This window comes from Ornithorhynchus anatinus, chromosome 14 (assembly GCF_004115215.2).
Source record: "Ornithorhynchus anatinus isolate Pmale09 chromosome 14, mOrnAna1.pri.v4, whole genome shotgun sequence".
NCBI lineage: Eukaryota > Metazoa > Chordata > Mammalia > Monotremata > Ornithorhynchidae > Ornithorhynchus > Ornithorhynchus anatinus.
Genome location: NC_041741.1, coordinates 50,926,923 through 50,946,786, shown reverse-complemented (window position 1 = coordinate 50,946,786; position 19,864 = coordinate 50,926,923). Strand labels below are relative to the sequence as shown.

The window sequence follows — 19,864 nt, the reverse complement described above, 5'->3', positions numbered from 1 at the left end:
ATAATAATGTTGGTATTTGTTAAGTGCTTACTATGTGCAGAGCACTGTTCTAAGTGCTGGGGGAGATACAGGATAATCAGGTTGTCCCACGTGAGGCTCACAGTCTTCATCCCCATTTGACAGATGAGGGAACTGAGGCACAGAGAAGTTAAGTGACTTGTCCACCGTCACACAGCTGACAAGTGGCAAGAAGCCAAGTCCTTCTGACTCCCGGGCCGAGACTTCCCTCAAAGCATTATCTGGGAGCGATAACACCTGGTGGGTTTAAAAGTCGTGTGGTGAGAGCAACCTTCCATTTCCCTGAAAATGGGAAAAGAAAATCTCCAATGTGAATCCAGAAGAGTGCGAGAGAGAGAGGGAAAGAGAATATGTGTGAGTATGTGTGTGAGAGAGAGAAGAGCTGATGGAATCGCCTCTCCTAAAAAGCTCTAGCAAGAGGACCTCAGCATCCTCTCAAGACCTGTCTTTCTTGGGTGGAGAAATGCCAAGCCGCTTCTCTGTGCCTCAGTTCCCTCATCCGTAAATTGGGGTTGAAGACTGGGAGCCCCATATGAGACGGGGACTGTGTCCGACCTGATGACCTTGTATCTAGCCCAGCGCTTAGTAGGGTGCCCGGCACATAGAAAGCGCCTGGGAAAGAAAACCAACTTACTTTTGTGAGGTTGGGGAAGGCCGGCCTGCTGTCATTACAGGGACGACTACTGGATGGCGCGAGGAGCCCCGTTCCAACGCCCGTTCACTGGGCTCCGCTGATGAGAACGCCGGCCTGTCGGGCTGGGTTTTCTATTTTATAGTTTTAAGGTATCTGTTAAGTGCTTACTATGTTCCAGGCACTGTACCAAGTGCTGGGGTAGATCCAAGCTATTCAGGTTGGACTCAGTCCCCTGTCCCACGTGGAGCTCACAGTCGTAATCCCCTTTTTACAGATGAGGGAACTGAGGCCCAGAGAAGTGAAGTGACTTGCTCAAGGTCACAGAGCAGACAAGTGGCGGAGCCGGTTTTAGAACGCGAGTCCTCTGATTCTGGAAAGGGAATATTTTCTCCCACCAAATTCTCTCCCCAGATGATCCCTGCCCACCCCGCCAGGGACCGGGCTCCGGCCGCGGGGCAGCCGATGCCCACCCCGATCGCATGGCCACGGGCCAGTGGCTGAGGAGCCCAGCGCGGGAGAGACGGCGGGCCTGGGAGGATAATCCCATCTGAATGCTCCCTCCACGCGCGTCCCACAACCCGGCGAGAGGAGGGGGCAGATGGGGCAAACCAGTGGAGCGGTTTGTTTCCACGGCGATGATGCTCTCCAAAGACACATCGCCATACATTCGACGTTTGCCATACGGCTGGTTCCAGGGAAAATGGGGAGTAGAATTGGTTTGCATTTCCTTTATTGGATTCGGGAACAACCCCTTCGATCTGGGGGAAGGATTTGAAGGTATGCCATGTTTTCCATTAGATAATCAGCTCCTTGAGGCAGGGTTCATGTCTACTAACTCTTCCGGTGTTCTGGAGCTGGGAGGGGGCAATGAATAAAGGGAGGAGGTCAGGGCGATGCAAAAGGGAGTGGGAGAAGAGGCAAGGAGGGCTGCACTGAGAGGCCACATCGCCCGAACCTGTGCCTGTACCAACGTGTCATTCATTCAATACTGAGGGCTTACTATGTGCAGAGCACTGTACTGAGTGCTTGGAATGGACAATGCGGCAACAGAGAGAGACAATCCCTGCCCAGTGTTGGGCTCACAGTCTAATCGTCGCCCATTGTTAGCTGGGTGGCCAGCCCCCGTGGCCTTCCTCCTCATACGGCCAGGCCATGCCAGGCTGGACCAGACCAGCCGCTCACCTCCTCACTGTCCCTCCTTCTCGCCTGTCCCGCCGTCGACCCCTGGCCCATGTCCTACCACTGACCTGGAATGCCCTCCCTCCTCACCTTCGCCAAACTAACTTTCTTCCCCTCTTCAAAGCCCTACTGAGAGCTCACCTCCTCCAGGAGGCCTTCCCACACTGAGCCCTCCCTTTTCCTCTGCTCCTCTCCCTCTACTCTACCCCCTTCTCCTCCCCCCAGCACTTGCGTCTATTTGTATATATTATTTATTCCTCTATTTATTGTTTTAATGATGTGTTTATATCTATGATTCTTTTTATCTATTTTGATGGTATTGATGCCTGACTACTTATTTTGCTGTCTCCCCCTTTTAATAATAGCGATGGTATTTGTTAAGCGCTTACTATGTGCCAAGCACCGTTCTAAGCACTTTCATTCAATTCATTCAATAGTATTTATTGAGCGCTTACTATGTGCAGAGCACTGTACTAAGCGCTTGGGATGAACAAGTCGGCAACAGATAGAGACAGTCCCTGCCGTTAGACGGGCTTACAGTCTAATTCATACAATAATAATGTTGGTATTTGTTAAGCGCTCTGTGCAGAGCACTGTTCTAAGCTCTGGGGTAGATACAGGGTCATCAGGTTGTCCCACGTGAGGCTCACAGTCTTAATCCCCATTTGACAGATGAGGGAACTGAGGCCCAGAGAGGTGATCAGGCTGTCCCACGTGGGGCTCACAGTCTTCATCCCCATTTGGCAGAAGAGGGAACTGAGGCCCAGAGAAGTGAAGCAACTGGGCCACAGTCACCCAGCAGACACGGGGCGGAGGCGGAATTAGAACCCACGACCTCTGACTCCCCAAACCCGGGCTCTTTCCACCGAGCCTCCAAGACTGTGAGCCCCTTGTTGGGCGGCGATGGTCTCTCTTGCCGAATTGTACTCTCCAAGCGCTCTGCAGAGTAAGTGCTCCATGACCACGACTGAATAAAGGCATGACTGAGAAGCAGCGTGGGTCAGTGGCAAGAGCCCGGGCTTGGGAGTCAGAGGTCATGGGTTCGAATCCCCGCTCTGCCATTTGTCAGCTGTGTGACTGTGGGCAAGTCAATTCACCTCTCCCTTCCCATCCCCACAGCACTTTACTTGTCCGCTCAACTGTACATAGGTTTTTTACCCTATTTATTTTGCTAATGAGATGTACATCACCTTGATTCTATTTATTTGCTGTTGTTTTAATGAGATGTGCATCCCCTTGATTCTATTTATTGCCATTGTCCGACTTGTTCATTCCAAGCGCTTAGTACAGTGCTCTGCACATAGTAAGCACTCAATAAATACTATTGAATGAATTGTTCTCATCTGTCCGTCTCCCCCGATTAGACCATAAGCCCGTCAAAGGGCAGGGACTGTCTCTATCTGTTACCGATCTGTCATTCCAAGCGCTTAGTCCAATGCTCTGCCCATAGTAAGCGCTCAATAAATGCTATTGAATGAATGAATAATAAGCGCTCAATAAATTACTCAATAAATACGCTGGAGAAGCAGCGTGGCTCAGTGGAAAGAGCACAAGTTTTGGAGTCAGAGGTCATGGGTTCGAATCCAGGCTCGGCCACTTGTCAGCTGTGTGGCTGTGGGCAAGTCACTTAACTGCTCTGTGCCTCAGTTCCCTCATCTGTAAATTGGGGATTAAGACTGTGAGCCCCACGTGGGACAACCTGATTCCCCTGTGTCTCCCCCAGCGCTTAGAACAATGCTCTGCACATAGTAAGCGCTTAACCAATGCCAACATTATTATTATTATTACTACTGAATGAATGAAATTCTCAGGGCCTCAGTTCCCTCATCTGGAAAATGGGGATTAACTGGGAGCCTCCCATGGGACCGCCTGATGACCCTATATCACCCCCAGCGCTTAGAACAGCGCTCTACACATAGTAAGCGCTTAACCAATACCAACCTTATTATTATTATTACTACTGAATGAACTTCTCAGGGCCTCGGTTCCCTCATCTGGAAAATGGGGATTAACTGGGAGCCTCCCATGGGACCGCCTGATGACCCTATATCACCCCCAGCGCTTAGAACAGCGCTCTACACATAGTAAGCGCTTAACCAATACCAACCTTATTATTATTATTACTACTGAATGAACTTCTCAGGGCCTCGGTTCCCTCATCTGGAAAATGGGGATTAACTGGGAGCCTCCCGTGGGACGGCCTGATGACCCTGTCTCACCCCCAGCGCTTAGAACAGCGCTCTGCACATAGTAAGCGCTTAACCAATGCCAACATTATTATTATTATTACTACTGAATGAATGAACTTCTCAGGGCCTCAGTTCCCTCATCTGGAAAATGGGGGTTAACTGGGAGCCTCCCGTGGGACGGCCTATTTATTTTGTTAATAAATTGTACATCGCCTTGATTCTATTTAGTTGCCATCGGTTTTTACGAGATGTTCTTCCCCTTGACGCTGTTTAGTGCCATCGTTCTTGTCTGTCCGTCTCCCCCGATTAGACTGTAAGCCCGTCAAACGGCAGGGACCGTCTCTATCGGTTGCCGACTTGTTCATCCCAAGCGCTTAGTACAGTGCTCTGCACATAGTAAGCGCTCAATAAATACTATTGAATGAATGAATGATGACCCCGTCTCACCCCCAGCGCTTAGAACAGCGCTCTGCGCAGAGTAAGCGCTTAACAAATGCCAACATTAGAGCGGGGCCGGGCGGGCGGCGCTGAGGGAGGCCCGAGGCCCGAACTACAACTCCCAGCCTCCCCCGCGGCGCCAGGCCGCCCGGCGGCGGCGGGGGCGGGGCCTCGCGTTCAAACCGACCAATGGGGGCGCCTCCCTCAGGCAGGCGCGTGAGGAGGCAGGGCGGAGCCTGCCTTTAAAGCCGTTGGCGGGGCGAGGGGGGCCCGTCCTTCTCTCTCTCTGTCCTCACAGCCTTTCCCTGACAGAAGAAGGGGGCGGCCATTCCAACAATTTCCTTCCCGTCTCCCTCCCCGACGGCCCGTGAGGGTGAGGCGGGGGCGCAGGTCCCCGTCAGGCCCCTTTGGGCCGCCTGAGGGACCGGGGGAGGGGGGGAGCCGGAGCCGCAGAGGCTTCTGGGAGGGAGGCCGGGGTGGGCAACGGTGGCCACTTCTGTCAAGTCCCTGACTCTCTCTGTTCTCCTCAGCTCTCCTCGGCCCACCGGCCCTCCACCTTCTCCCACGCAGGACGGAAAGGACGAGGCGGCGCCGACATGGCCAGGCCGCAGGAGGCCGACGGGGGCCAGGACGAGGGTGAGGCAGTGGGGCTTCCCCCTTCCCCGCCATCGAAGACCTCCCGACCGCCCCCGCAGCGCCGGGAAACAAGGGCCCAACCCGCAGGACGGACTCCTGCCGCCTTTTAAAAAATAATTGCTGGTATTTGGTAAGCGCTAACTGTGGGCAGAGCACTGCTCTAAGCGCTGCAGGGTCATCAGGTTGTCCCACGTGGGGCTCACAGTTTTCATCCCCTTTTGACAGATGAGGTCACCGAGGCACAGAGAAGTGACTTGCCCACAGTCACCCGGCTGCCAAGTGGCGGAGCCGTTCCCAGCGCTTAGGGCAGTGCTCCCCACCCACCGTGATAACTGTGAGCCCGTTGTTGGGCCGGGATCGCCTCTATCTGGGGCCCAATGGTCCGTTCCAAGCGCTCGGCACAGTGCTCTGCACATAGTCGGCGCTCATGAAATACGATTGAATGAATAATAATCATGATATTAAGCACTTACCAGGTGCCAAGCACTGGTCCAGACGCTGGGGTAGATAAGGGATTCAGCCTGTCCCACATGGGGCTCTCAGTCTTAAGCAGCGTAGCTCAGTGGAAAGAGCCCGGGCTTGGGAGTCAGAGGTCATGGGTTCGAATCCCTGGCTCTGCCACTTGCCAGCTGTGGGACTGTGGGCAAGTCACTTCACTTCTCTGGGCCTCAGTGACCTCATCTGTAAAATGGGGATTAAAACTGTGAGCCTCACGTGGGACAACTTGATGACCCTGCATCCACCCCAGCGCTTAGAACAGTGCTCTGCACATAGGAAGCGCTTAACATTATTATTATTATTAAGCCGCATTTTGCAGGTGAGGTCACTGAGGCCCAGAGAAGCGAAGTGACTTGCCCAAAAGCACACAGCTGGCAAGTGGCGGAGCCGGGATTAGAACCTGTGGCTTCTGGCTCCCAAAACCGTGGACTTTACACGAAGCCACAATGCTTCTCTAACCGCTCAGTAAATAGTAGTGACTCCATCAGTCAGTTGGGCACTTACTGTGCGGTGAGAACGTTCATAGGTGGATTGTGTGGAGAGTATTTGTGTGTCGAAATGTTTGCTTCCCCCTCTAGATTGTGGGCTGTCTGTGGGCAGGGAATGTGTCTGTTGTTATATTGTACTCTCCCAAGCGCTTAGAACAGTGCTTTGCCCGCAAGCGCTAAATAAATCCGATCGAATGAACCCGTATCTACCCCCGTGCTTAGAACAGTGCTTGGCACATAGTAAGTGCTTAACAAGTACCACAGTTATTAAGTGGGATGAGGAAAGCAGGATCCTCTGGCAGATGGGTAAATGTGCCACTTTGGAGAGTTGTGGGCAGTTGAGGTGTCACTCCATCTGCCGTGGAGATGGGAGGGGCCCCAGGTACATTTACTCTATGGTGTTGGTTTGCATTAAGTTGAATTCACATTCTAGTGTCTACACCTTAACTGATCTGCCTTCGTGCCCACAACTTTCTTCTAACCCCATGTCACGCTCGATCCTGGTGGGCACACGTGCTGCTGGGAGAACAGTACCCATTTCTCTGATTGCCTTGAGTCCAAAACGTCTATTTGAAATATGTGATCTGGGAGAAGGCTTTCCAAAGAGCGGTTCCTCAGCATGGTGCCGGTTTTGTGCAGGTAGAGAATATTCTACTCAATTTGAGCAGTTACTGTGGGCAGAGCACTGTATTAAGCACTCCGGAAAAGCAGCATGGCGAATAGAGAACGAGCCTGGGAGTCAGAAGGACCTGGATTTTAATCCCGACTCTGTCCCTTGTCTGCTCTGTGACCAGAGGCAAATCACTTCACTTTGTGAGCCTCAGTTACCTCCTCTGTAAAGTGGGGATTAAGATTGTGAACCCCATGAGGGACAGGGACTATCCAACCAGACTTATTTGTCTCCACCCCAGGATTTATTACAGTGTCTGGCACATAGTAAGCGCTTAACAGATACCATAAGTAGTTAGTAGTACAAAAACAATACTGTAGGTAGAACAGTTGGGTACTCTCAAACCTCAAGGAACTTGCAGTGTAAAAGAGCAAATCGGGCACACACAAAATGGACAAAAGTACAGTAGTGAGAAGTATGTGAATGTAGGCTAAAAGATCTTGCGCAGGCAGTTGGAACCAGAAAACCACTGAAAGGGATTCATCGCCCCCAAACTTGGCTGACTCATTTTTGATGAGCTTCCTTTGGGAGGATGTATTATCTGTACTCTTGAGTTTCAGAGAAAAATGGAAAAGCAAAGGGAATGGACTTTGGAAGTAAAACGTTTGTCGATGGTATCGCAGAGCACTACTCTAGCAACTGAGTTAGGGGATGTGATCCTTTTCTCTGTCGGAGCTACAGCCTATTGGTGGGGAAGCAAAACGGGGATAATCGATTACAAGTAACTTTAGTGGCTCTGAAACTCATGTCAAATTATGATGATAAAACAATCTTAGTTAATACTCTGGTTTCTAAACATCAATAATGTGTCTTTTATTTTCCAGCTGTTGTCTTCTTAGCTGATGAGAAATTTGATTTTGATCTCTCATTGTCCTTTTCAAGGTAAAATCAGTGGTATTTATTGAGCACTCACTGCGTTTAGAGTCCTGTACTAAGTGCTTGGGACAGTATAAAAGGATTGGTAGACATGTTCCCTGCTCATGGGGAGCTTTCAGTCTCCAGAGGGAGTGATTCTCTCCCATTAATAGAAATAAATTATGGATATTTACATAAGGGCTGTGGGATTGAGGGTGGGGTGAATAAAAGATACAAATCCAAGTGGAAGGGTGATGCAGAAGGGAGAGGGGAAGAAGTCGTGGAGGAGATGTAATTTTAATAAGGTTTTGGAGGTGGGGAGAGTAATGGTCTGTTGGATATGAAGGAGGAGGGAGTTCCAGGCCATTAAAGTGAATTCTGCTTCCAACCTCCAGTCCTACTTTGGTCAAACCTATGGGTTTAATAACAGGGGAAAGAGTGATAATCCTCTTGAATAATAGGTACTATTTTTTTTCCTAAAAGTGCAAATGAAGATGATGAAGTTTTCTTTGGACAACTTAGCCATAAGGAAAGGTGGACTGCTACCAACAGAGAACCTGGACAAGTCCTCCAAGAGGCTAACCCACGTCCACCACCAACTGCCAAGCCGATATCCTGGAGCCCCTTGGCAGGGGAGAATTTTGGGGAAATTTTTAAAGAAGCTCACTCGTTGGCCCTCCAAATAGAAAGCCAAGCTGGTGACTCCAAAGCTAACCCAGCCGAGGGGCCAAAGAGCCAGGTGGTGGAAAAATTCATTCAAGAGCCCAAGTCAAAACTGAACCTCTTTCAGCAGGGCAGAGAAATGAGGAAAAGCCCTCGCTCAGCTAAGAGGGAAACTTACTGCGTGCTGGACCGGTGCCCGGGGAGCCAGCCGGCCCCCGAGACCCAGTGCCAGTCGGAGCCCCCGGCGGCGCCCGGCCCGTCTCCCGCTCTGCCGCGGGCTCGGGGCGGGGCGGGTCTGCCCGGCGCTGCTCACCAGGCTCCCCACTCCTCTTTGCCTCCATTTTTGGGGGCGGCAGAGAACGTCGCCGCTCAGCCTCACAGAGTGGGCGGGGAGAAGAAAGCCGCCAGCCGACTGCAGCCACCCAAGTCCTCATCCGCTCAGGCGAGAAGCAATCCTCCAGTCCTCGAAAAGGTGCGACCCAAATAACCTCCCACCTGCCCTTTCGGATGCTTAGTGCGATGGATGTCGTAGTGTATAGAAGACATCTGGGAGAGATCAGGTCACTTCTCTCCCTCTCTCTTTTATCTCTGTCTATGTGTCTGCTCTCTCTATCTCTTCTAAACTTGAGCCTATTTTTCTCTTGGGCATGGGTCTAGCTGCTGATTCCTCCCACTGGTGCGATGGTCCAGTAAGGTATTGTATAAAGGACAGGTGAGAGCACAGACCAGTGGCAGGGGGCTGGGAGCAATGGGAGTGGAAAGGCCAGATGGTTGAGCAAGAGACCGCAGGCACCCTCATCCCTTGCCTCAACCCGACCCCAGAGGTGGCCGGACCCCAGAACTTGGTGGAGGCCCTCAGGACCCCCTCTGCGGCGGTCTGAGTGCCAGCCTGGTCCCACTCCCCAGCTGTCACAGGGGTGGAAGGAAGCCCAGAGGGAACCCAGACTTCAGTGCCATCTGGGCAGCTCAGTCGACTGCCCGCTCTCACATGGCATCCAAAGGTGGGGTGGGCTGGCGGGCTGGCTCTGCAGAGGCTGAGGGGGGACGCTGGGGGAGGGACAAAGCTATGGATTCTGTCCCTACAGTGTCAGAAGTCCGCGGTCTTTCCAGGGGAGTAAGTCAGAGAAAAAGTGGGGGACGTAAGAGGAGAGAGAACTGAGGCAGGAAAAAGAGCTAAAAGGAGGCAGGTAGAAGAGGAGGAGATGGACGTGTGAAATAGCACAACCGGGGCATTCAGTCGTATTTATTGAGCGCTTACTGTGTGCAGAGCACTGTACTGAGTGCTTGGAAAAGTACAATACAACAATAAACAGTGGCGCTTTCAGTCTAGAAGAGGGGAAACATTCATTCATTCAATTGTATTGAGTGTTTACTGTGTGTAGAGTTGCTGTACTAAGTGCTTGGAAAGTACAGTTTGGCAACAGGTAAACAATCCCTACCCAGCAATGGGCTCACATACAAATAAATAAAAATAATAATGTTGGTATTTGTTAAGCGCTTACTATGTGCAGAGCACTGTTCTAAGCGCTGGGGTAGATACAGGGGAATCAGGTTGTCCCACGTGGGGCTCAGAGTCTTAATCCCCATTTTACAGATGAGGTAACTGAAGCACCGAGAAGTTAAGTGACTTGTCCATAGTCACACAGCTGACAAATGGCCGAGCTGGGATTTGAACCCGTGACCTCTGACTCCAAAGCCTGTGCTCTTTCCACTGAGCCAGAAGACATATGGACATAAGTGCTGTGGGGCTGGGAGGCGGGAAGAGCAAAGGGAGCGAGTCAGGGCAACCCAGAGGGGAGCGGGAGATGAGGAAAAGTGGGGCTTCGTCTGGTGAGGCCTCTTGGAGGAGATGGGCCTTCAATAAGAGTTTGAAGAGGGGGGAGAGTCCTTGGGTTCTGGGCAGCTGAGGTCTTGATGGCGGCCATCTTCCAGGCAATATCTCTGTAGGTTTGTGAGTAACTGGCAATCGTTGATATGAATTCATGTCACTGAACATTAGGGTTGCATGGGCCTGTGTGGGTCCAAAGAAATGTCGGCCAGTATGGGGGAATGGAGAGGACGTGGGTCTGGGAGTCGAGGGTCTTGGATTCTTAGCCCACCTCTGCCCCTCTCTTTGGAGACTTAGTTTCTTCCCCCATAAAATGGGAATAGTGACTCCTCTCTGGGGTGTTGTGAGGACAGGAGGAGAGAAGCGTTGTGAAAATGTTTTTTGGAAAAGTATAAGGTGTTTGGCCAAGTTTCTCCTGGATTAGACTCTTAAGGTCAGTAATGCCCCAGGCCCTTTGACAGAAACCTAGATTAAAGGAAGCAGGCTGTGTAACCTTCCTTTCTGGGCTGCAGTTTTTCACTACGTCTTACCAGTGGGAGTTGGCTCTCAAACCAGCCCTCGCCTCGAGACTCTGGGGGAGACATGGACCCCCAGGGTCCTGTCCCGGCCCATTGCTTCGATCCTCATGGCCTTTAGAAGAACGTGTTCAATCCGAATCAATCAGTCAATGGTATCTGAGCGCTTACTGTGCACAGATGGCTCTACTAGGTGCTTGGGGAGAGTGCAGCATAGCAGAGTCGGTTGACACTTTCCCTTCCCACAACAAGCTTACAGTCTAGAGGGCGAGAAGGACATTAATATAAATAAATTATGACTGTAGATATAAGGGCTGTGGGACTGAGGGAGCGGTGAATAAATGGTGTAGACCGAAGGGGGTTGCAGAAGGGAGTGAGAGAAGAGGAAATGAGGACCTAGTCGGGGATTTTATTTAGTCATATTGTCTGTCTCCCTCTCTAGACTGCAAGCTCATTGCGGGCAGGAAATGTGTCCGTTTCTTGTTGTACTCTCTCAATTGCTTATTAGAATACTTTGCACACAGTGCTCAATGAATTTGATTAATCGATTGATTGGAAGCCCTCTTGGAGATGTGGCTTCAGTAAGTCTTTGAAGGTGGAGCGAGTGATCGTCAGATATGAAGAGGGAGGGTGTTCCAGGCCAGAGCAAGGATGTGGGCAAGAGATCGGCGGCGAGATAGATGGGATCGAGGTACAGCGAGTAGCTTGGTGTTAGGAGCAAAATTAGAAAGCTAGGTCGTAATAGGGAAGCAGTGAGGTAAGATGGATCCACTACCAGAACGATTGCAGATGGAGAGCAGGGAGTTTTGGGAGAGATGTGTCCGTGGTGTCCCGATGGGTCGGAAACGACTCGACGTCATAAGGCAAGACAAGAGCTAAGATAGGAGGGCACAGGATGTTTGACGGTAAAAAGTTTCTCCCACGGAGCCGGTGATTTTGAAGTACACCCTGTGAAAACTTGTTGAAGTCTGGCTAAGGCCTGGCTGTCTTCAGACGTAGCATTCCTTGCTTCTGAGGTGTTCTGGGTCGGGGAACCACTTTGTCAGGTATCTGTCTTTGTCCGAATTGACTTCTGCAGCCCAAACCGGGGAAAAAGACCAGCCCTCCCAGTAAAAAAGTCGGGGACGCCAGGGATGCTGCCGAAGCTCGACTTCCTGACAGAACCGAGGCGACGCTCGACGGGAACGTCAGGAGCGCGGCACAAGTCAAGAGGGCTCTGCCTGTGCCGAGCAAGGTGACCGGAACGATGGGTAATGGCCCCGTGGGTTCTGAAAGCTGAGCGGCACCATCGGTCTCGGCTGAGATCTAGACAAAGCCGGACTAAATCCGCTGCTCGAAAGGCGGGGTTGAGGCTGTAATTCGAAGGCTTCTCTCTTGGGTGCCGGAGGGTATGAAAGTCTAAGCCCGGACCTTTCCGGGTGGAACGAGAATACGTGGACGGTGTGGCAGGTGGCTCTTAAATAACGGCCCAAAATGGTCCAGTCGGGGAATCCTAGAACCTGGGACTTTCAGTCACATTTATTGAGTGCTTCATGTATGCAGAGCACTGTACTAAGCGGTTGGGAGAGTACAGTAGGACAGAGTTTGTACACGTGTTCCCTGTCCACAACGAGCGTACGGTTTAGAGGAGGAGAAGGGCATCAATATAAATAGATAAATGACGGATGTGGACCTAAATGCTGTGGGGTTGAGGGAGGGGGGAATAAAGAGGGCAAATCCAGTGCAAGGGCAACGTGGAAGGGAGTGGGAGAAGAGGAAACGAGGGCCTAGTCAGGGAAGGCCTCCTGGAGGAGATGGGCCTTCAGTAAGGCTTTGAAGGTGGGGAGAGTAAGAGGAAGCAGTTCGGGGACAAAGGACCGGCGGGAACCTGGCTGCTCGATTTCAGTTTGGGCTGAGGAAGGCAGAGACCCGGCTTCGAACCGTCGCCCCCGTTGGAAAAAGCGTCACGGCATCTGCGTCGTCGCTCTCCGGCCCGAGCTCCGGTTGGAATTCAAGCCTGGTTGCAGCGGGAAAAGGTACCTACCGTCGGCTTGGCTCGACATAGCTCTGGCGGCGTCGTTTTCCCCACCGTGGATCGCCCCCAGAGACCTGCCTGGTTTCCCCAAGAAGCATTTTGGGGCTGGACGCCGTTTCCCACCCTGCCTCCCGGCCCCTCGTCCAGTGAAATCGGAGTGTCCGTGCTTGCCCGGACGCATCGGGCTTGGGGGAGGCTGTGGAAGGGGAGTAGCTTCAGCGGGAAGCACGGGGCTGCTCGGCTATCTTCCTAACCTTTGGAATGGTCTCGAGGGAGGTGGTTTTCTTTTTGTGCGCGTGCACGCTTGGTGGTGGTGGCGGCTCACAGTCGCCCAAAGTTACTAGAGAATATCCGCTCTCCCCAGTCTGTGTGTTCCTGGGTTTGGATGGGCGGTTGAGACGTGCCATCACTCTTCCTAGTTAAACCCTAGTTAAAAGCGCATGCTGTGCCGGGAGAATGCTTTGCTGGCGTTCCAGAAGTCGGTAACAGGGTCCACATTTCTACCAATGAGCAAGTGTAAAGGGCCCGGAAGAGTTAACCCAGGGGCTCCGTGCCTGTGTCGTCCTCTCGCAGCTAAGTCTGGCATCCCTCTGAACGTACACGCCACCAGCTCCCGGCTTCCGGCCGGCCTCAGCCGTCCGAGCCGGGCGGGCCCCGGGACCCTGGCTCCGGCGCCGCGGGCCGAGCCGTCGGAGCCCTTGGGCCAGCAGAGCAGATCCACTCCGGCCGGCCAGACACAGGGGCCGGCGGCCCTCCCGCAGACTCCGGACGGGGCGGTCCGGAGCCTGAACTCCGTGGCCACCCCGCGGGATCGAGGTGGAAGTACGGTCAAGGAGCCCGCCGGGGCCAAGGCGATGCCCACACCGACCTCCCAGTTTAAGCTTCCCAGGTGTTGTGGAGGTACGTCGTGGGGTGTCTGTTGTCCAGTTGGTTCTCGCCCCCACCCCAATAATTATTACAACTTCACTTTTCAAGCTGGTCCAGGTATGGGGAAAGGACTCTAGCAACATTAAGGGAAGGCTGGACTTTGAGAGCGAGCGTGGTCTGTAGGGGGCTTGGGTGAATCAGAAGGTCTAATCCTGGCCCCGCCACTTGTCTGCTGTGTGACCCTGGGCAAGTCACTTCACTTCTCTTGCCCTCAGTTACCCCATCTATAAAATGGGGGTTGAGACTGTGAGCCCAACATGGGACAGGGACTGTGTCCAACTCGATTTGCTCATATCCTCCCCAGCGCTTAGTATGGTGCCAGGCACATAGTAAGCACTTAACAAATACCATTAAAAAGAAAAAAAGTGCTTAGTACGTGTCTGACCGGAGAGGGTGACAGAGACCGCTTGTGTTGTAGGGGTCACGCCCAAAGTACCGCGCCTCAACAGGCCACAATCCTGCAACTCACTGAGAAGGTAACTCTGATCAACTTCACCTCTGAAGTCCTCGGTGGCTTTTTCTGTCTCCTTTTTTTTGCCGTTTCCTCCCCCGCCTCAAATCCCTCTCCTGTTCGATGTAGAGTGAGTCGAGACTGGTTAGACCTGCGTGGCCCTGTAGGCGTTTCGTGGGGGTACCCTTGTAAAACCCTCCACCAGAAAGGCGGGTGGCGAGAGCAAGCCAGCCGCCAGCCTCCCTCAGAAGCCGCTGAGGAATTTTGTTACTGGAACCTTCCCTGGCTCTTGTCTTCCCCTCGCCGTTACCCCCAGGAATCTCCCTCTGAGGGCTGACCATGACCCTCCTGACGTGGTGTTGAGGGGCCCTCTGGGGGCTGGGCCCTGACGACCCCCCGCCCCAACCAACATCCAAACAAGCCAGGGCGCGCTCGTTTATACCTGCCCGAGAGTCGCTGCTCACGGTGACGGTGACTGTGCGTCCAGGAACCGGACAATGTGAGCGGCCTGCTTCTTGGGTCACTTGAAGGTGTCGGGCCTCCTTGAGAGGCCAACAGTGCCCCTCCCTCCCAGAGCATTGGCTCAGTAACAGCTAGAGGGCTGGCAAGCTCCCCTTCGGCGATGGGTCCCCGTGGTTCTCACCTTCAACTCCCAGCAAGGCAGACCAACTTCCCTCCCAGGCAGGGGGTGGCGGGGTGGGAGGTCCGGCTGCCGCAGATGGGTCCAACTCTAGCCCGGGATGGGGCTTCTTCCCGCTGCCTTGCCATAGGGAGCGGTCTGGGAAGCGCCCACCCGAAAGCGAGGGGCATACGGACCCCTGCGCCAGGCCGTCCTCGCCTAATTCCGGGCCCTGTCTTCTAGAGTGGCGGCTCTCGGGACCCCCGCGAGGCACGCATCTGCCGGCGCCCTGCCCGGGCCCAGCCCCCTGACCCCGGTCCACCCGAGGCTCGGGTCGGCCCTGCCTACGCCCACCAGGCGGCGGATGTCCGGGTTCCCCTGTGTGACCCCGAAGACGGTACCGCGACGCCTCTCTTCGTCGCGGCTCTCCCTCTCCTGCGGTCCCGATCGGAAGTCTGCCGAGAGGTAACGTGCAGATGGGTGTTCCGCACCCGCCTCCCTCCCCCCGACCCCGACCTTTTCGTGCGCCTCGAATCTGACCCGGCCGGAACTGCAGCCCACGGCCCCGACTCCTGCAGCTGGTGAGGCTCAGCGTCTGTCTCCAAAGAAGGGCGTGCTGCAGCTTCCCCTCCTGGCCCGTTTCCTGGCCGTGGGGGTTGTTTACTGAAAGTCCCTCTTCTCCGTGACCCAAACACCAAATAGCACAGCTCACCCTGACCGCAGCGGACACCCGCTCCCCGGGCAATGTGGCTCGGTGGGGAGCAGCTGGCTTGCGTTGGGCAGATCATCGGGATAGAGACGGTGTGCCATGGCTAGTCTGGGATGTCGGGATGACCGGTGGGGAGAAAATGGTGCCGGACCCATCGGTGTCTTCAGTGACCAGGCATCTGGGCTCCGTCTCCTCCCAGTGCTCGTCAGCTGTTCCGGGAGTCTGAGCCAGCGAGGGGCTCGGAATCCAGCCGAGAACAAGGTCAGGGAGTGGGATTGCTCTTCCTCATTGGCAAGAAGGGTGCGAGAGATTAATTTGTGGCTAGCGGCATGGGACCGTAATCCCAGAACTGCTGTGAAAGTAAACAATCCCATCGCTGCTCTGCCCTTTGTAAACAGCTAAACTTTGACTGCCGGAATCCTTCACTATGCTTTTTTTTTTTTTTCCCTATTCTCCCCCTGCCCAGGTCTGAACAGGTGAAGGAGACCAAAGTCCAGGGAGCAGCTCGCTTCTCTGGTTCCTCTTCGGATGAGAGTCTCTCTCCTCCCACCGTGGCTCCTCTAGCACTTGACTTTTCTCCAGATAAGACAGACCCTTCCGACGAGATCCCCCCAGAAGTGAGCTCCAGGGGAACAGAGGAAGCTCTGGCTGAGAAGACATCCCCTGAGGAGGAGGAGACAAAAGAGGAGGAGGTAATGCCAGGACCCAGGTCTTCCTTTAGAAAGATGACATTTCATTTTTTCCCAGCTGAAAGGCGGCCAAATGCCAAATTCCTTTAATCTAGGGGTTAATGAAAAGATTCTCTCTCCATGCGGACGTGACTACAGCTGGGATCCTGTTTCCCAAATCTGCCCCCTGCCCCTGGTCAGATGCCCCGGTGGGCCACATAAAGACGGGGAAGTGGGGAAGAGCCGAAGCTCATTTAGACCATTTCTGGGCCAGCCCACCCAAGATAGCCTCTCCACCAGGGCCACCAGCACACATCCATTCCCATCCAACACTCCTAATAATAACTGGTATTTAAGTGCTTATCATACAGTAAGCACTGTTCTAAGGGCTGAGATAGCTATCAGTTAATCAGGTCGGATGCAGTTCTCGTCCCACATGGCGCTCTCAGTCTAGGAGGGGAAACCGGCATTGGATCCCAATTTAACAGCTGAGGAAACTGAGGCCCAGAGAAGCCAAGTGACTTGCCCAACCCATCTTCTCCGATGCCCAGGTCTCTGCTCTTTCCACTAGCCCATGCTGCTTCCTTATAACCTTTTAGATCGTGAGCTTTGTTGTGGGCAAGGAATGTTTCTGTCTTTGTACTCTCCCAAGCGCTTAGGACAGGGCTTTGCACACCATAAGCGCTCAATAAATACAACTGAATGAATGAACCCTCTTCTAATGCTTCTCTACCGCTCCTTCATGTAGCCCATTGTATATATTCAAATCTCAGAAGGTTCGAGAGGGTTTTTTTCTTTTTTCTTTCCTCTTTCTCTCTGCACGACTCTGGGAGCTCAGTCCATAAGCATGTCAGCCCTCGAGCCAAGAAGATTTAACAGCCCTGTTGCTCCCTACCACCAACTGCTTCAGAGTTCTTTCCTTGAAGAACCAAAACACTCCTAAGGGCTCTTGGGATTTGTCTTACAGGCCTTGCTGGTCGAGATTGAAGCGGTAAAGCCCACAGTCCTGGAAGAATCGGAGAGGAGAACTCTCTTCGACTTTCCACTGATCGACTTCTTAAACACGCCAGAGGCGAATAAAAACGTCCCGGAGCCTGCGCTGGACGTAGAGGCGGAGAGCCGACCTCTGATCGATCTCTCGAATACTCCAGAAGTGAATCAAAACGGCCCCCTGAAACCCACTGTATCGGGGCAGGTGAGAATACGGCCTGGTCCGTTTTGGTGGTTTCCACCTTGTCATCGCTTGGTACGGTTGTCTCTTGGGCAAGGTGTCACTTCCCCTGTTGGTGGGCAGCGAATGTGCCCATCAGCTCTACCGTATCATCCTCTCTTTCACAAAGCAAACCCTCAATAATAATGTTGGTATTTGTTAAGCGCTTACTATGTGCCGAGCACTGTTCTAAGTGCTGGGGTAGACATAGGGGAATCAGGTTGTCCCACATGGGGCTCACAGTCTTAATCCCCATTTTACAGATGAGGTAACTGAGGCCCAGAGAAGTTAAGTGACTTGCCCACAGTCGCACAGCTGACAAGTGACCGATCCGGGATTCGAACTCATGACCTCTGACTCTAAAGCCCGTGCTCTTTCCACTGAGCCACGCTGCTCCTCAATCAATACCATTGATCCCAAAGCTGGGATTGCCGGATGGTATTTCCCCCAGTAGCGATGGAATGGGGTGAAGGGGCCGGGTCGCCTGTCCACTCTGGAAGCCCATCCCATCTCTTCTTACCTGCCCTCTAACGGACTGAGGCTCTGTAGTAGTCTTTTTTTAAAAAATGGTATTCATTTAGCACTTGCGATATGCCAGGCACTGTTCTAAGCACTGTGGTAGGTATAGGTTAATTAGGTCAGGCAGAGTCCCTGTCCAGCATGGGGATCACAGCCTGAGTAGGAGGGAGAACAGGTATTTCCATTTTACAGTTGAAACTGAGGCACAGCGAAGCTGTGACCTGCCCATGGTCACACAGCGGACAAGTGGCAGAGCCAGGATTAGAACCCAGGTCCTTCTGACTCCCAGGCCCGGGCTCCATCTACTAGGTTGTGCTGCTGCTTCTCGACCTACCTGTTCCTGTCCCAAGAGCAGGAAGGGGTCGTAGCAAGGTAGCGCTCCGTTTCCCGTCTCTTCGGCGAGCGAGCCTAGGAACTCTTCCACCTTTTTTGGGGGGAGGTGTGAAATGGAGCCCGGGAGGACAAGCCGTGGGGCGGAAGCTCTGGGGGAAACACCCGCCAGGCGTGGGGAATCCCAGCTGGGTCTTTGGGATTAGGATCAAACCTTTTGGGCCAGGATTAGGCTTCTTCCAAAGTCCCCTTTTTTCCTGGAAAGGCTGAGCTGCCGGAAAAACTGTCCCTTCCGGAATGTTTGGGGGTGTGTTTGGTTGGAAGGAGTCTGCTGCTCCTTGAGGTGCTGAGGAGGGAGGTGGGGGATGAAGATGAGGAGTGGGTGGATGGGTGGGGCTTCTTGTCTCAAGAAGGCAGAGGTGGGTGAGGGAAACTGAGCATTTCCTGGAATCTCCATCTGTAAAATGGGGATTCAATCCTTGTTCTCCCTCCTAATTAGACTGTGAGCCCCATGTGGGACAGGGACTTTGTCCAGCGTGATTAACAGTGCTTGACACATGAAGGGCAATTAAATGCTACTATTATTATTATTATTTCCACTTTCGGAGACAATCATCAGTTCAGGAAGCAGTGAATGTTCCAACCCCCTCCAGGAGCACAGGAGCTCATGCCGCTAGGAAGGTTTTAGTCGAGGGCTTTTCCTGAGCCGGTGCAGTGGATGTGGTGGAAAGAAGGTGCCTCCACTCTCACCTGGCAACAAGGGCAGGGAAAGGAAGTGACCCCCCCCAAAAAAAGGGTGGGTGGGCCCTCTTGAACTTGTATTGCACCTGTCGCCTTTCTTTTCTCTTTCAGCTGATAGACCTGAGTTCCCCCCTGATCAGCCTGAGTCCCCTAGTCGACAAGGAGAACGTGGATTCTCCTCTCCTGAAATTCTAGGGTTGACGGAACCTGTCAGTTTTAAGGTAAGTGTTTTGGAGTCGGCGCACGGGCAGGGGTGGACCGATACGACTGCTGATAAAATGGTGGGGAGGAAAGTGTGTACCTTACCCCATCTGCGGATTACCACCCTCTTGTTCACCACTTTCAGGGCTGTGGGTACCACTGACCAACCCTCTTGGTGCCAGTTTACAAAATGTCGGGCAGACCTCTCGACGACAGCGAAAGGCCGATGCGCTGCAAATGAAGAATGTTGGATTTTTAATATAAATGGCAAATTATTTACAAGGCTTGAGAAAATTTAAATACTGTGGATTAAGTTAAGTGTTAAAATAAACTTGTAGTTGGAATTGGACTCGGTCTTGATTTCCACGCTAGTGACCCCCACTGATTTTTTTTTTTTTTTAAACCTCTACCTACTGTCCAAATAGCACTTTTTTAAACGACCCTGAAATCTGTAACTCCGGTTCAAAAGGAGTAAGTTTCATGCTAACAACCCCCGCCAGTTGCCGCTGTGGGCTTGGAGATGTCAGAGGGCACTCACCCCCTGCGTAGTACCCTGGCATAAGCGCTCGGACCCTACCAAACAAGCCATCCGTTGCCTGTCCAGGATGTTTACTTACACCCGAAGGAGGGATTTGGTGGTCGGAGTGCGGCTCCTGAAAGCCTGAGCGTTCAAACCAAGCAAAGAAGAGGGTGGTTTGGGCTACAAGAGGAGGGGTTCGAGCTGCAAATGGAATACAGTTCATTCACCTCCACAAATGCCGGAGTGCTGGGGGCAGGCGGGAGAACGATCTAGCCCTTCCTTAAGAGAAGCGGTGTGGCTTAGTGGAAAGAGCCCGGGCTTGGGAGTCAGAGGTCATGGGTTCA

The 19,864-nt window shown here is 53.0% G+C and overlaps 1 protein-coding gene across 3 annotated transcripts; it reads left to right on the top strand.

Moving 5' to 3' along the window:
* Nucleotides 1-1,003: 1,003 nt before the first annotated feature.
* On the top strand, nt 1,004-19,349 carry GTSE1 (G2 and S-phase expressed 1). 3 transcript variants are annotated; one of them, XM_029078646.2, is made up of 13 exons: nt 1,004-1,429; nt 4,989-5,094; nt 7,575-7,632; nt 8,089-8,740; nt 11,690-11,845; nt 12,497-12,626; nt 13,199-13,525; nt 13,971-14,028; nt 14,866-15,087; nt 15,798-16,023; nt 16,967-17,194; nt 18,911-19,020; nt 19,146-19,349. In XM_029078646.2, exons 2-12 carry the CDS (start codon nt 5,055-5,057, stop codon nt 18,992-18,994), a joined length of 2,181 nt encoding a protein of 726 aa, XP_028934479.1. In that variant the 5' UTR covers nt 1,004-1,429; nt 4,989-5,054; the 3' UTR covers nt 18,995-19,020; nt 19,146-19,349. The 3 variants fall into 3 exon arrangements, with proteins under 3 accessions (XP_028934479.1, XP_028934478.1, XP_028934477.1); XM_029078645.2 differs by lacking the exon at nt 1,004-1,429 and adding an exon at nt 4,682-4,831; XM_029078644.2 differs by lacking the exons at nt 1,004-1,429; nt 4,989-5,094 and adding an exon at nt 6,551-6,719.
* The last annotated feature ends 515 nt before the right edge of the window (nt 19,350-19,864 follow it).

What these genes read in the sequence shown, in the direction of transcription:
- GTSE1 (XM_029078644.2), top strand. Translation starts at nt 6,566, where the DNA reads ATGTCACGCTCGATCCTGGTGGGCACACGTGCTGCTGGGAGAACAGTA. An exon ending in AGGAGACAAAAGAGGAGGAG is followed by an intron (nt 16,024 to 16,966) that starts GTAATGCCAGGA and finishes TTTGTCTTACAG; the next exon opens with GCCTTGCTGGTCGAGATTGA. An exon ending in AACCCACTGTATCGGGGCAG is followed by an intron (nt 17,195 to 18,910) that starts GTGAGAATACGG and finishes TTTCTCTTTCAG; the next exon opens with CTGATAGACCTGAGTTCCCC.